A 15427-nucleotide genomic window follows, 5' to 3' on the forward strand; every position below is an offset into this window, starting at 1 on the left:
TATAGGAAGGCATACAGTTTTGTATATCTGAAATTCGTCATCCCGGAAACTTGAAATACTTGCCTTGGAAGTTTTCCCTGTACATGATTGCGTCCATTTTAATAACACTACACCGTGATGTATCTTGTGGGAAACTAACGAATGGAGATTCTTTCTACATTTTTCATGTGGGATCTTAGCCATTGTCTTTCTTAGCTACTAGTTGATCACAGGGTCCGCGAGTAGTCTGTTACAAAATGGTCTTTTCTTCAATTTTGTGTGCTATATCAGAAGCCCCTGTATTATCAGAGGGTGTCTCTAACCATCTTACAGTTAAACGAACCAGTCGAGAAACGTTAAAATATACGGTGGTCCGATTGCCCGATGAGCACGCGTAGTAGGCCTACTTTATTGATGATTTCCTGTCATGAGTTTTAATTCATATTATTTGTAATTAAATACATTCCCCTTTGTAATATCAATTAACTGGAAAAACATTTATTAATAAATCGCACGTTTATATTCACATGCTCACATTAAAATACCACTGATATCAGTCCAAATGTCATTTGTATTGCGGATATTGAGTATACGTATGATTTCCTGTCTCTATATGAACTGTTTCATAAAAATAGAAAAGCTAAAACTCTTGTCTCAGTTCTGAATTGCTTGTTCCAGCAGCAAACTGCAGGCTTTCTTGTGCCAATAGGCGGCCAAAGTTTCTTGTCACTGGAAAAAAGGAACGAAATGTGCTGTTATGTTTAATGTAAAAAAATACGTTAAAAAGCAATAACAAATATTTCAAAACAAGCATTTTATACTATGTTTCAGACCAATATAACAGAAGATGAGATGCTATGCGCATATTTCACTAATACAGTCCCCTGTTTAGCGCACAGAATGAGAGTCATGTAGACCCGAGTAAGAAACCAATTAACTATATGGTCAAGGAGAAGCCTAACGTAGATATTATCTGAATACGGTAAAATTGGGTTTTCATTATTTCTTGCGTTATTATGACGAAAAATATTATTTCTGAATAGACTTCACTTGTCTTTTACCTATGAGGCGCGAGAGGTCATTTATGTGATCAAGTTCCTTTGAGAGAGAAATGTCAAAGAGCCATGTCTCCATCGGTAGAAAACACGTAAAGTCTCTTTAATTTGAAACCGATTTACCTACTTTTATATGTTATGTAAATACTTACACGAATGAGAACACACAACACCAACATCACCGCTGTGATCGCACAGGTGCCTCCCCCACAGCCCGTGTCTGCAGTCCTTCAGCCACCTCTCAGCGCCTGTACACTGCACTTTACCTAGCCAAATATACCCACTGCCTTGGCCATAGTAGGCGTTGGATTTAGCGGTACCATTGTTGTAACCGAACTGTTTGCACGCCTGTTTTAAAACGAGAACGATGGATAGCATAGTCAGGTAAAAATGGGCATTTGGCATTAACTATACGTAGATTAAAAACATGTTAGCACAAATTTGATAATAAACCACGTGTCCATGAAATTCTGATGTAGCCGTTGCGGTTGCCATATTAATAAATTCATATGACCGTTATCGCATGACAATGACTGGGCAATTTTATATGAACGTCAATTAATCACTGAACAACAAGTAGTTAGAAGTGATCAATGCTTACCACTTTGGCATCGGCGTCAGTCCAAGCGCTGTCACAGATGGATCCCCATTGACCATTGTGGAAGATTTCAACGCGTCCTAAGCAAACAATAAATATACACTCGGTAAGGTTTTTGATGTTTCGCTATTTCAAAATATGGTTTTCAAAAAGTTCGCCCGACCTTTCTAAATGTCACAATCCACAGTTGTTTTGGCGATGCTATGGTGTTCATGAGATGTTAGTACACGGTTTTACCTGTGTTATCTACAATTCAAATATTAAATAAAAGTTGCACGATTTAGACCACGAACCATTGGTGCACTTAGATCGTCAAAATAGCAACTATTATCATAAAACAAGTCTTAGCCTATCTGTAATATAAAACAAAGTCTCACCTTCCAGTTTGCCGCCACTTGTTGCCGCACTAAGAATATTGACGCTCTCAGTCGCTGACACGTGGTCTGCCAGGGACGGTTGCTGGTCTGCCAGAGACAACTGTTGGTCTGCCAGCTCATACTGCCTCACAGAGGAATCTACAAGACGTTCCTCGGCTAGTGGCTCCACCTGGAGAGCAGGTTGGAGTTGAAGTGAAGCACGTCGCCCTCGGCGGCCTCGTCTACGAGTGAACGTTGGATTAAGTAACACTGGGTTTGCTAATAAAGGAGCTGCAGTCGTAGTGGTGGTGGTGGTGGTGGCGCGGACGGCGGCAATAGGGGCCAGGTTGGCTGCAGGCTGATCCACTTGCAGACTGTGTATTGCCGTTGCCAATTCGTGGAACAAAAATCTGTTCGCTTTGAATCGGCTGTCCACTAGTCTCAAAGCGCCTTCCGCTGAAAGAAGACAAAGATGATACAGTGGTGAAATGTTTATTTCTACATTTCTAAAAGTCAGCCATGACAATGATATAAATGAAAAACCGCGTGAATGATGTTACCTTGCAGTTACCAATGAGCGTCACTACAATTGTATAGGAGAGAATAATTTTCTATAAACCGATAAAAACAAACTTGATAATTTAATTAAAATCTTTACTTCTCAAAATTAAGATTTTTTTTTTTTTTTTTGGGGGGGGGGGGAGAGTACAAACAAGCGTTAAACAAATATTTAAGACCTAATCTTGGAAAAGTATTATATAATACCAAAAAGTTAAAATCGTGTATTTCAAACTCACATGGAATTTCACACTTGTCACCACTAAAACCTCGGTAACAGGAACATTTGCCAGTCTTCTGGATACACCTGCCGTTCGTACACTTACACTGTACTTTACAGTTGGGACCACCGGTGTTCGTAGGACAGCCTAATGAAACAAATGTGCCCGCTTTACAAAATATATGCCGACTTAAAGGTATGTAACATGCAAAATGATTATACGATGACACATGTTAGTTGTTAAAATGAAAAAAATCGTCTCTTGCGTACAAGTTGCATTACGAAAAATTCTGAAATTTTTAGGAGTTTACACGCTTTGGCACACCTTTGTTATACCGTTCTCTATATGTACTCTTTTTTTTCCATAAGGTGAACAGAAAAAAGGTATTTATTCTTACGCCTGCAAGACAAATCAGGCTTTATCTCGTAAATTCTTATGTATCCTTGTATTTCACTGTTCTTTTTATCTAATATACATGTACAACAATAAAGAAAAACAAAAAACCGCTCGACTATGTTAATGCGTAAGAAGTTATTAAATCTAAACTATACTCACGCCTGCAAGAGTTGTCTGAAGGTTTTCTGTAGTAACCTGGCTGACAGTTGTGGCACCGGTTACTGACGGGTATTGTAGAGTACGGTAAGTAAGAATTACACTGGAAAAGAAGAAGAAGAAATACCACCGTGATCCAAAGTGAAATAGGGTCAATGAAAAATACTAAGTCAGCTAAAGTGCAATCTATGAGAGAGCCATGGGATATTTAATTCCTTCTTCGTTTCGTCTTTCACGTGTATAATAGAGTGATATGTTCACCATACATGTATGAACCTAACGACCAGACTTGGGCAAAACATCACAAAACGTTGACGTTTGAACATTTATGACAAATAACCATTATACATTTTTACCCAGCCCCAAATCCTCAATCCATCCCTGCCTATAAAAAGAAACCTACAAAAAAAAAAAAAAAAAAAAAAAAAACCCACGCAAATCTACTTACTTTGACACAGTTGGTTCTTAGTGCGTTGCTGTATTCATCCGCATCTTTGTTACACGTGTAAGCTCTGCCGTCTCCAGGACACATAGTGCCGACTGCACAGGGGGCACACTGATACACCCCATTTACTAGAAGATAAATATATATCTACAATTATTTTCTATGTGTGATAATTGGGTTCATGAAACACCGAGGCCAGCAGAGTGATATCGTCAATTTCATGCACGAATTTTATTTTATTTCAAGTTTTGTTTCACTGCAGATTGGGTCACAAAGCCAGACGTGCTCTTTGAAGATGTCCAATAATAGCAACCGAGTATCTGCCACACAAGACGTACCTTCCTTGATGTAGGTTCCTGATCTGCAGTTGGCACACTGTCCATTGATCTGGACACACTGGACGCATTGACCAGGAGTTGGGCCGGAACATGTGAAACCGTCCTCTTGTGGAATACATGCAGCATGACAAGCTGTAATGTAATAAAATATAGCCATTTATGATTATATATATATAGTGAAAGATACCCACACCAAACTATTTCTGGACTTTTTAGAAAATTGCAGTTCAATGTTCATTTTCTTTTAGAACAAAGAGCATGTGATAATGCAAGAAATGTCGTGAAATGTTCAAGTACGTGCACTTTTAAACTGAAGCCATCTATCGGTGGCTTTAAATCTCATGTTGCCGTTTGGGACTGTTCCTCTTAAAGATACATATTCAGGATTAACTTATAAGATACTGATAGATGCCCGTCATCGCGTAAAGTAAAATCTGTTGACTCCATCCTTCCTTCTAAGAACTTTCTCCCAAACATAAGTAAACTCACCTTTGCATTCACTGTGGTTCGCGCTGACAGAGTGTGGGTAGTAGTGAGCCGGGCAGGAGGCCAGACAGATCTCTGGTTCCCCGCTGGCGTACAGTTCACAGACACAGAGTGGTGATTCCACAGAGGTATCTTCTGCAATATGACCCGCACTGCAAGCTTCCACGCATGCGCCGTCTTCAATATATTTACCTGGTAATAACGAAAAAGACCAACATGGTTTTAACAGTTAAACAGAGTACTTGTTGGGGATCTTAAATAAATAAATATAGCATCGCAATTTGTTATCTTTTACTATTTTTCTTTTACCATTTTTCTCTTGATTCCTTTTCTTCGATTAGTCTGAGCCGATTATATCGTACAAAAACTCATTTTGGTTTACTTTACATAGAAATATAAGATAATTAGACCATTTTAAAACTTACATATGCACGTCTTATTCTGACTGTCCGGTTTGTGTGTGGGTGGACACTCGGACACACACGTGCCGTCCACTTGAAGATTGCGACAAGCGCGGCATTTTTTGTTGGAATCTGGCATGTGGCAGCCTGGTAACGAAACAATCAATGTGGGAATAATTCAACTGCATTTCAGCGTGTGAAAAAAATCAAATTGTTTACGAAAATAGCGAGTTGTTAAAATAAGTGCTTTGCTTTTAGGCAGTCAGTTTTCTAACGAAGTAACCTGTTGGCAGTTTTCCATTCTATGTTGATTGCCTGAATGCTTTACTGAAAATTTGATTTAAAATATGGCATAAAACTGGCATACAATATCGCAGGTTAATAATGGAGAATTGTCAACCTTTGAAGTTCCGCTTGCATAAGATGTTTGTTTCAGGCATTTTAAATCAAGATTTTAAAAGTCCAATAATCATACCGGAACAAAAACGCGGTTATGCGATAAGAGACTCACCAATGCATTCAGGATGGCAGTGTTCCACACACGTGCCCTCAAAATCAATGGTATGTCCAGAGCAGACATGTTCTCCTGTAGCAGATGTGGGCAAGACGTGAGCGTCCATTATGCTTAAAGGAGACTCGCCATTGCCAAACGCAAAGAAACGAACGTGGAGGGGTTCGTCGTGGTCTTCAAACACGGCGTAGACATGGCCTCTCTCCTACAATGAAGAAATGGAAAAAACTGAAGTTAGATTTTGAAAACATTAGTAGACGTACTTTGAAAAGAAATTGTTCGCCGTAAAATGAGCAATGCTTCGCCATTTTCTAATGAAAACCTGAGTCAAATAAAAAGCAAAACTTTATTCTAATATTCAAGAATTTGTACATTATATTTCACTTTATCAAGTTTTTGTTTTAATCTAAATGTGGGCGTTTGTAAGAAAAAGTACCAAGGCATTGAATAGAAAAGAAAAAGCCTCACTCTGTTATTTTCCGTCTTTCCATAGGTAATTGTCGTTTTCACTCCTATTGTCTCTGCAACGCAAACGAAGTAAGACTCATACAGAGACGGATCTCCAAGACTCTTTGCGTTACTATGATCCACGAATTTCATCACCGTGGCACCCTTATAGATGGCGACACCGTCTGGGCTAATTTGAACGTAGTACCATGTCTCGTAGTCACGCGGAATGGCGGAGAACACCACAAAGATGTCGCCCATTGACACTGCGGTGAACGATATGCAGCTTCCACCGGCGACAATGGGGTTAAAACGATGTGCATTGGACCAGACCACGTTGCACGGGATAGTACCGACACCAAACTCATTCCTGTAAAGAAGCAAAAGTTGAAAGTTCACTTTACATTGTATACGACAGAGAAGGCTATGGAATTTTTCTTTGAATTTTGCTAATGCAATGAAAAAAAACAAATGTCCATTATGCATACGTCATAAACTGACTAAAATGATTATCTCTTTTCATATAATTTCGACTAAAAGATGACTAGCAAAATGAAAGAACAGGGAAATAATGTCTCTTTAACCTATTGGCAAAATTAAACAAAAGAGACCTAAACAGGATAATCTTTATCTAACATTTGCGGGATGCCATACTGCAAACTTTTCTTTTCAACTATTAACGCTTTCTTAACGTCGAGCACTTGAGATATTACAGTGGCCTATCTAAAAAGTCTAACTCACTTATGTTGTTTAATCTCGTCCACCATTGACGGGTATTCCACACGGGCAACAGTAAGGCCGTTCAGTGCCTCTGGTAAATCTGGATGTTTAAGTCGTGACGCGTTGAAGTCGTCTTCTGTCACCGTCAACAGACCTGTCCTGTTGTTGTATGACATCACCAGTCCCCGAACTGAGATCTGTCAGGAAAAAAGACGTTAATGTACATTGTATAAAGCGAAGCAGACGACACCAAAGAAAGATGTCGCAAAGCATAAGCCGTAAACCTTGCATATACCTACTCTGTACCAGAGGTCAGCTGAATGGTGACGTTAATTCTGTATATACAAATCATCGGTGGGCGCCACTTTTTAATTAGCCATCGTATTTGAAAGCAAATTTTACGGTATGAAAATAAATAATTAAGAAAGTGCGAAAAGAAAGTACATCAAAAAGGAAAACAATAAGCCTACACTGCATTTTGCATAATATCCTTTTTTTATAAATCTGATTTTTTTTTTCGGCATAGTGGGAGCACTTTCCCCTGTATAACAATTTACTTACTTTTCTATTGTCTAGATCCCCGCTGCCGCCATTATTGGCCCCATCGTACAAGTGGGTAATGCCTGGACTGCTCTGGACGTACCACTGCCGGGTACTAGAGCGATAGAACACAAGTAACGCCTCAGACGCACCTGCAGATAAAACAATTTTATTTACAATACATATCATAATCCAGAAAGGCAAATTTCGATGTATTACATGTGAGACGAGAAGACATCCATTTAGAATTGAGCAGAAAGTAAAAATCTTTTTAGAATTCTTTGTATTCAGAAGTATAACAAAGAACCCTCAGCCGATAACATCAATTTATCAACAAACCGTATCTTCACAGTGCCACAGACTCAAAACTCAACGCGAATTCTAAACTACGTCTTAAAGCTCAAAACATTAAAATAAATATAAAAAGCGTAAAAATTAAAATTATTTCCGAACCACCCTTTACATACATGTCTAGGGAGTGTTGTCCTGTGCACTCACCTACTACACGCGCTAAATTAAAAGGCATGTCAAATATGACCCTGAACTTTGACCCGTCCGTCATGTGTTCCCACTGTGGAATTCTAATTTTCACACGTTTGTCCTCAAAAGACAGCCTGGAAGATTTACATCCTGCTCTGCCGGCTGGCAAGTCAATGTCGCTGCTGGGAATGACACCCTAAAATGTTCAAAAGATTGCATTTAGCACCCAATGTAAAAAGGTCAAGTTGCACTGGATTATGTAATCAGAAAAAAATACAGATCTAAAATTTGTACTTTAATTTCAAGAACCAACTATTCATAAAATTGACTTGGTGTAGTCTTTCAAATTGAGGAAGTCAGAACAGACTAAATGCTATTTTTGTAAGCGTGTGTTTACTGATAATTTTCAATGAGAACTCTACTGTGTATTCACAGACTAATATTAATTTAAGAGTATCTGCAGTGCACGTGGTGGTGGCGGTGGCGGGGAAAAGGGGGGGGGGAGCTAGGAGCAAGCTCGACTCCATATCTTTAAACTGTGATTTAAGAATCTCTTACCTCCTCCATATAGACATTAATTCCCCTTTCCAGAGCCTTACACCTTCTCCTCATGCTGTCCTCCAGTTCCTGCTGGTTCTTAAAGTCACAGTACCGCTTCTCTACATTAATTGTGTTGTTGTTTTCATCGTAAGTTTCCCACACATAGTAAAGTCTGTTCGTTCCATTCTCCGTTAGAAGAGTCCTTGAAAAATGAAATAACATTTCATTTGAAGTGGTTATAACCAGCATATACACGGAGATCTAAAACGCTTCAAATTAATTTTTAAAAGGTGCTCGTGGAGGTATTTATCAATAACGGTATGCGTTGTAATTTAACAAAAAATGCTTGTCACGGAATATTAAAATCCGCTCCATTTCAGGGTCATTCCAAATAACGACTTGACTCAAAGAGTCAAGTCGGTAACATACACATTTTGTACGATGTTAACATAAAAATCCAAAAGCATCTCACTTCAAATTTCATCATAATGTATAGACATAGTAGGCTATACACCGCAGTGTGGTTTAAGGCACCCAAACTTACGTTCCTCCAAAGCACCCAAAGTCCACCTCCCCGACTGGGAACAACTGCTTGTAGTTGATATTGTGACAAATGTAGGTAATGGGCTCCATCTGGAACTCAAATGGCTTGGGATATCTGGGGATGGAGGCTAACCATTGAGACAACTCGTGTTTAAATCCAGTGGTGTACATCTCACTGATGACGGCTGCTATGGCCTGGGAGCCGCCTTGGACCATCAGGACCTCGTTGGAGTACTGCTGCTGTGATCTGGAAGTACAGTTATCAGAAATAATGAATTATCACAGGTGATGTACATGTGTATAGGTGAGCGGCAAATTCATGTTATTTTTCGAAAAATGCGCTGGTTTCCATTTCTGTAGTGATTTTGTGTACCTTTCAACGTGTTCCTGCTTCAAACAGGACGTTGTAAAGTTACGTATCATTAACCATCCATAACATTTGTAATGCTTTGAAACAAATTAATCTTATACAATGAAAATTCGCGCTTGTTGTAAAATTTTGATCAGTAGCAATTAATTCACATATTTAATCGGTTAACTGTACTCGTATTATAATTGTTCACATTTATTTTGTACGTACAGGGACTGGCTTCCGCCTTTAGTTTCGTTGGATGACGATCCCTCGACTCCACCCCCTGCGGACACGCTCCCCTCCGCGGAACCCTCGGCCTTGTGGAATAGACTTCTAGATTTGAACTGCGCTGCAGCGGCCATGAACGTGCTAGAAAAATAGAAATATAATTATTCAAGAGAAAAAACAAAGAAATGAAGAAATTCGTGGATAAATGGATGTGACTTGTGACTGATGTAGTGAGTGGACGAATGGGGAGCAGACAGTGGAGACACACACACACACGTATGTGCGCGCGCAAATACAATTGGGAAATATTATGCATAGAAAATTTAAGCAGTTTAAAAACAATGATCTATTACCTGAACATGGCCTTGTAGTCATCCTGTGCCTTCTCAGCGAACTGTTCTATGCTTTGGTCCCTCACTCCTTCCTTGGTCTTGATCAACTTTAGTTGACCTCCAAATTTAGCAGCCTTAATGAAGTGTGTTCCCCATTTTATAATGAATTGTTCTGAAATATAAATTGGTCGCCGTATTTTTGCACACTTTGTATGGTGGTACATTTAGTCTATTTCCTCAACTTCATCAACTTATATAAACAAAAAATAAATATTAAATAACAACACAATATAATAATATACTTAACATAAACTTAAAAGAATATTTTGTGCGTCAAGTTTGGATTCATTTGAGAATATTCAAACTTACGAAATCTGAGAGGAGCGCCGGCGTAGAAATATGACTCCGGCAGATGGACGAAGTCATGCAAAAAATCCATATTGAGATCGTTGACGGAAACATCATCCAAAAATATTTCGTACCTAAAATCACAAATATGCACATATTTTACCAAAAGCTGCCTTAAAACAAATAATTTGTCAAAGCATTTATGTCCGTTCTATTACATAAAACGACTGCGCTGTCATGGTTTCGAAGTACCTATCTGTAAATTTTCTTACAGCTAAAAACTTTGGTTGAAAACAAAATGCATAAATATGCAGAATTTTTTATATGTTAGAATATACATGTATGTTTGACTAATGTGAGGGGCAAGGTACATTTCCATTCATAACAAACGAGTTACATCATTTTAAATTTACAAAGATTTTTAATCAACAGTAGGCCTATCTCAAAAAAGTCTTTCCACAAGTTTCGGCGTCTTTTACCTGATCACGTCAACCTCTAGCGTAGACAGGTAAGTCTGTTTAAAGCTTTCAGTCTGGTACCCGCTGGCTGAGGAAGAAAACGACGTCGACTGCCCCGACCCCGACGCGGAAGCTTGCATACTAGCTCCTCCTCCACCGCCAGCTAAACCTAGTACAGGCAAGAGAAAAGGACTTATCAAAATGCAAAGTAAACCAATAAAATGACGAGGTATCTTTCAAGTTCTGCTGATGTAGTTTGTTATTTACCTATCACAGTTATCTCCATATTGCACGGGGTCAGGAAGAAAATCATTAGAAAAGAAAAAGTAAAAGAAATTCAAAGCATCAGATGAAAAAACACTCTTTTCATCATATCTAGGACTGTCAACGGTACATGCACATGATTTTCATCTAGAGATAACTGAACTCGTTCACGTCACGGAGACCCGATTCCCCTGCCGGAACGACAGAATAGTTAAATGTCACAACGCCCTAGCGAGACACTTTCAGTTGAATGTGCAACATGTAATATCAGTAGATGAAGCACATGCTCTTGCTCTCCCTCTCTCTCTCTCTCTCTCTCAAGCACGCACACATACCTAATCATATATATATATATATATATATATATATATATATATATATATATGATTAGGTATATATATATAACAGGATTGGATTTAATATCCTTTGATCCATCTCCTACAATTGGTAAAAAGGACTAATGTTATAAATCTGAAATAATTATAATAAATGAAAGGTATTCATGATTTTTAAATCAGATTTTGTAATTGCAACCATTTTAAAAGTATCAAGTATGGGTTTTATATTTGATCTTCATCGTAAGATTGCTGTACTTGATCACCTCGTGATACTTGTGGCGGAACGATTGAATAACCGCAACCAGCGAGACAAACACTAGCTGTTATATCGCTACTGATTACAGTGATAGCTGTCAACAAAAATTTTCGCTCTCTCTCTCTCTCTCTCTCTCTCTCTCTCTTATTAATTAAATAGAAATATGTTCTTTCATCCGGTGCTTATGATAGACAAAATGCGCTAATGTGAAAGTCGCAAGCAATTACATGTAGGGCCTGCCATATCAAAATACAGACACAGATGTGAGTGACATATGCTTATGGAGTCCTGGTTGTTTCTTTGCGTCCATTTCAAAAGCATGATTAATGGCGTTCGTATTTACATTTGATTTGGTGCAATGCAGGTAAGTTAAAAAACGAAAAACAAGTAATAATAATAATAATAATAACAATATCAGATGTGCAGATGCTAGCGTGAGATTCTTCACTATGTTTGCTTCCCACGAAACGAACATTAATCATATTGGTCTATTAATGAACGGGCTATTTTTCACATGAAAAAAATCCCCACAACCTACCGAGAATTCCTGCTGAAGCGTGTCCCGTTGCCTTGGTAATGGCTTCGATAAACATGTATTTGGACTTGGCAACGGAGGCTTTCTCTTCCAGATACTCCTGATACTTGTGGATGGAGTTGAAGGACTGCGTTTTCACGTCAGTGTCATAGATACCCAGAACAGTCATGCTGTCAGGCACGGCTTTCCCTTTGTAACTGCAGATTTAAAAATGTATATTTATCAGTTGGAGTCACATTTAACTAGATGACACTAGAAACAAAGATTTGCGTAATTATTAGCGATATAGCACTAGAAAGACGGCACTACAAACTTGAGTTATATAATTAGTGCCACTGTAAGTATAATGAACAAAAATAAAGAAATGAACTTCAAATGTTTAAAAGAAAAATATGAATGGGAATTTCTTCTTTTTTGACCTATCAATATGCTTTGGCGTGTGAACTATGTCAGAAATAACTGGGCGCGCATTTATTAGTTGACCGCTTGTATCTTGTTCAGTAAACACTTCACAAAACAAATTAATATTTCATTAATCTCACGTAAATGATACATATACAGTTTCTAACCGACAGCCTTGTGTTTTAAAAAATTCCCTAAAGTCTTGTTGACATACTCTGTAGCAACATAATCTTGACTGAAAGGCGCATAACTTGACAAGCGCGCATTTAAATATCATACATCAGATGCGAGCGTTGTTGTAGAAGGGTTTTTACACTAGTTTTAAAACATTACGGTTCTTGATACCGGTTACAGTGAACAGAAATATATGCAAACTATTTTCAATTTTTACAATTTCTGTCAGAGGCGATAATTTAGGCAAGAGACATCTGGAAAATGACAAAGATAAAACTTACACTCCTCCTCTGTTGCAGACTCTCTGGATAATGGATTTCTTTCTGGATTCCGAGCTGTAGTCACCGCGTCCGTCAAAACCAACTCCGATAAAGTTAGAACTGTCAAGGATGTGCTAATCAAGAAAAAGAAAAGATGCAAATTTAATCATGATTTTGTTTTAAAAGTCAACATGCTTATGATATTAAAGTTGGAAACCTGGTCAACTTTAACCAAAAATTTTACCAGCCTTTCGGTCAAGTTTTTTGGGCACTATTTCATGCAGCACTGTTCTTCTCTTCTTTATTTTATGGGGTATTCCAATAAAAATGTAAGAATAAATAAGTCTCAACACACACGGTGACCTTCGGGTAAATTTAAGTGACCGTTATCCAATTTATTTCAACCTGATCATGACTCGCATGCTGAGCTACAGGTTGTCGTAGCTCAGCTGAACGCTAACCGTGTGCATAGCCGTTAACATTATGATTCACTCCCATTTGAAAAAAAAAAACATGCCCATAAAGCCTATTCACTTTACCTGGCACTTAGGCAGGAGTCGCTTGGCGGCGTAACAAGGATCGTTGACGGAGAAAGAGGGCTTGTAGCAACCATTCAGTAGAACGCTTCCAAGCCCTTTGTTAGCTTCAAATGCAGGACCGGGGTCTATCTCAGCATCTTCACTGTAAAAAAGAGATTAATATTCTTAAGTACTTTAAATTGGTGCTATGTTGTTATTTAGTGAATTGGTGAGCTTTGGTATTAAACTGCACAGTTTTTTTACTTTCGGCCCTTGTGAGTCAAACCATATTATAGAACTAAATACTAAAACTCGTGTGAGTTTTAAAATATAACTTTAAGCTAAATTGATTCGACAAATCCAGTCAAAAAATGATGTCTTCGCTGTCGGCGAAAAAACAAATTGCAGAATTTGATGAAGTTAAAAGGACGCAAAGTTTCTGAAACCCCACACGAAAAAGCATAGAAAGTGTTGCCAATGTTTGCACTTACGGTTCTGGGGCCCATTCGGTCTTGATCTTGTATTCTGGAGGAGAGAACATTTCTCCATCATAGTTAAATCCTTTACTGGGAATAACATCGACTGTGGCCTGCAAAAGAATATTAGTTGTAATATTTTTTCAATAGCGCGTTGATAAACGCATATACGAGAGTCACCGATATATTACATACGTTTGTGAAGATCTGAATGTTAATTTTTAATCACGAGAGAGTGAGAGAGAAAAGGAGAGAGTATAAAAGGAAGAAAAGAGGACAACTACTCTGACTCTTACCGATCCTCCCATGAGAGAGTCATGCTTAGCGCTAATGTCCTTAGCAATAGCTTTCAACTCCGCTGTCAAATCCTCCCTCTTAGCGTCACTTTCATTTTGAAATTTGCCCAAAAAGTCATTCAATTCCTGACTAATGTCATCCTTGTGATTTTTGTTCAAAATTTCATCAGTTATCTTTGTTATAAAATTGGAGATGAAGGAATCCGTCAGGTTTCCGAACTTGCCGTCTTGGATGCCGCTCTGTATGCTCCCCAGAAGCTTGCTGCCGGCTAACTTTACTATCATACTGATGATGGTTGGATCAATAGCTGGAATGATGAAAAAGACTCAAAGTAGACAACATAGATTACCTAAGTCCAGCCGTTGTTCCATAAAGCTTTAAAAAATGACCGCTACGTTGAAAATTAAATTTCTTATCACTTCCATTGAGTAAAGTAGTACTAAACTGTATTTATTTATTTGAATCAAAATAAATCATTGAAATAAAATTTAAGATGGACTGAAGGCTACGTACCCGCTGTATTCGTAACGAAAAAGAAACAGAGAACGGCATAAAGTAATGCCGCTCTCCCCGCGTATCTCCCAAGGTGCATTTTGTTGCTGCTGGTTCCAGTTTTACACCTGTTTATAGTTTCTTCGATTCTGATAAACACCCTCCAAAAACGCCCCTTTATATACCCCTTTCTTTTTATTTCCGCCCCGTGTCGTAAAATGACGCGTTAATATACTTCCCCTTTCGGCGAATATCATTATAAAAGGCTTCATGCTTACTGCATTGTCCACAGGTAAGATTTATGGACAGGCGGAAGTAACGGTCCGCAGAGCACTTAAAAGATTTTGAAGGGCCAGAGTCTGCAAAGAAACCTTTCTTACATAAACCCCAGGGCTACATGTATTAATACACCAATCATATTCTCAAAGCTGATTTAATAGCGATAAATAATTATCTTACGGCGGGACATTTCCTTGTTTGTATCGAACCTGAAAATTGTAACTACAGATTGTATTGATATCGCGGTATTTCAATATATGCTGAGAATGTGGGTGCAAAACCTTCTCCTTTAGTTGTTACACTGTGGCCCAGGCGCTCCTCAATTGTTTCCCCTTAAGATGACAATGACATACTGCGGTTATTTGTTGACTTCTACCTTTACCCAGGAGAAAATAGACCTTCCGATCCGATTTCTTTTACCTGACAAACACGTGGAATGTGTTTCGTCGCTTCTCTTCAGCTGCAAATAATTTTTTATTATATTATATATCCGGGCTGCTATTTGTTGACCTCTGTATTTTACATAAGCTAATGTTGGCCTATGTTGTCTGATATCATAAAAAAGATAACTTTTGACCAGAAATTGTTATAACTAAATTATGTCATTTGTTTGCAAAAATTGGACACGTTATTGCTTTTTGTGAACTA

At 38.3% G+C, this 15427-nt stretch overlaps 1 protein-coding gene across 1 annotated transcript; it reads right to left on the reverse strand.

Moving 5' to 3' along the window:
- Positions 1 to 461: 461 nt before the first annotated feature.
- Positions 462 to 14685, reverse strand: LOC106173689 (uncharacterized). Its single transcript, XM_013554895.2, has 27 exons — positions 14522 to 14685; positions 14008 to 14315; positions 13727 to 13824; positions 13257 to 13398; positions 12739 to 12851; positions 11885 to 12078; positions 10510 to 10657; positions 10052 to 10164; positions 9704 to 9854; positions 9351 to 9491; positions 8772 to 9017; positions 8246 to 8429; positions 7706 to 7883; positions 7229 to 7359; positions 6689 to 6864; positions 5969 to 6317; positions 5501 to 5705; positions 5014 to 5136; positions 4592 to 4780; positions 4103 to 4234; positions 3768 to 3892; positions 3323 to 3422; positions 2786 to 2914; positions 2010 to 2444; positions 1636 to 1712; positions 1187 to 1382; positions 462 to 708 (listed from the first exon to the last, which is right to left on the reverse strand). The coding sequence occupies exons 1-27, from the start codon at positions 14598 to 14600 to the stop codon at positions 620 to 622; spliced, it is 4551 nt and encodes a 1516-aa protein (XP_013410349.2). The 5' UTR covers positions 14601 to 14685; the 3' UTR covers positions 462 to 619.
- Between the last annotated feature and the right edge of the window lie 742 nt (positions 14686 to 15427).

The sequence above is a fragment of the Lingula anatina genome, chromosome 3 (genome assembly GCF_051362555.1).
Source record: "Lingula anatina isolate TDL-2025a chromosome 3, LinAna3.0, whole genome shotgun sequence".
NCBI classification, from domain to species: Eukaryota; Metazoa; Brachiopoda; class Lingulata; order Lingulida; family Lingulidae; genus Lingula; species Lingula anatina.

What these genes read in the sequence shown, in the direction of transcription:
- LOC106173689 (XM_013554895.2), bottom strand. Translation starts at nt 14,600, where the DNA reads ATGCACCTTGGGAGATACGCGGGGAGAGCGGCATTACTTTATGCCGTT. An exon ending in TAATTTAGCGCGTGTAGTAG is followed by an intron (nt 7,360 to 7,705) that starts GTGAGTGCACAG and finishes TTTTATCTGCAG; the next exon opens with GTGCGTCTGAGGCGTTACTT. An exon ending in TAAGAACCAACTGTGTCAAA is followed by an intron (nt 3,423 to 3,767) that starts GTAAGTAGATTT and finishes CTTCTTTTCCAG; the next exon opens with TGTAATTCTTACTTACCGTA.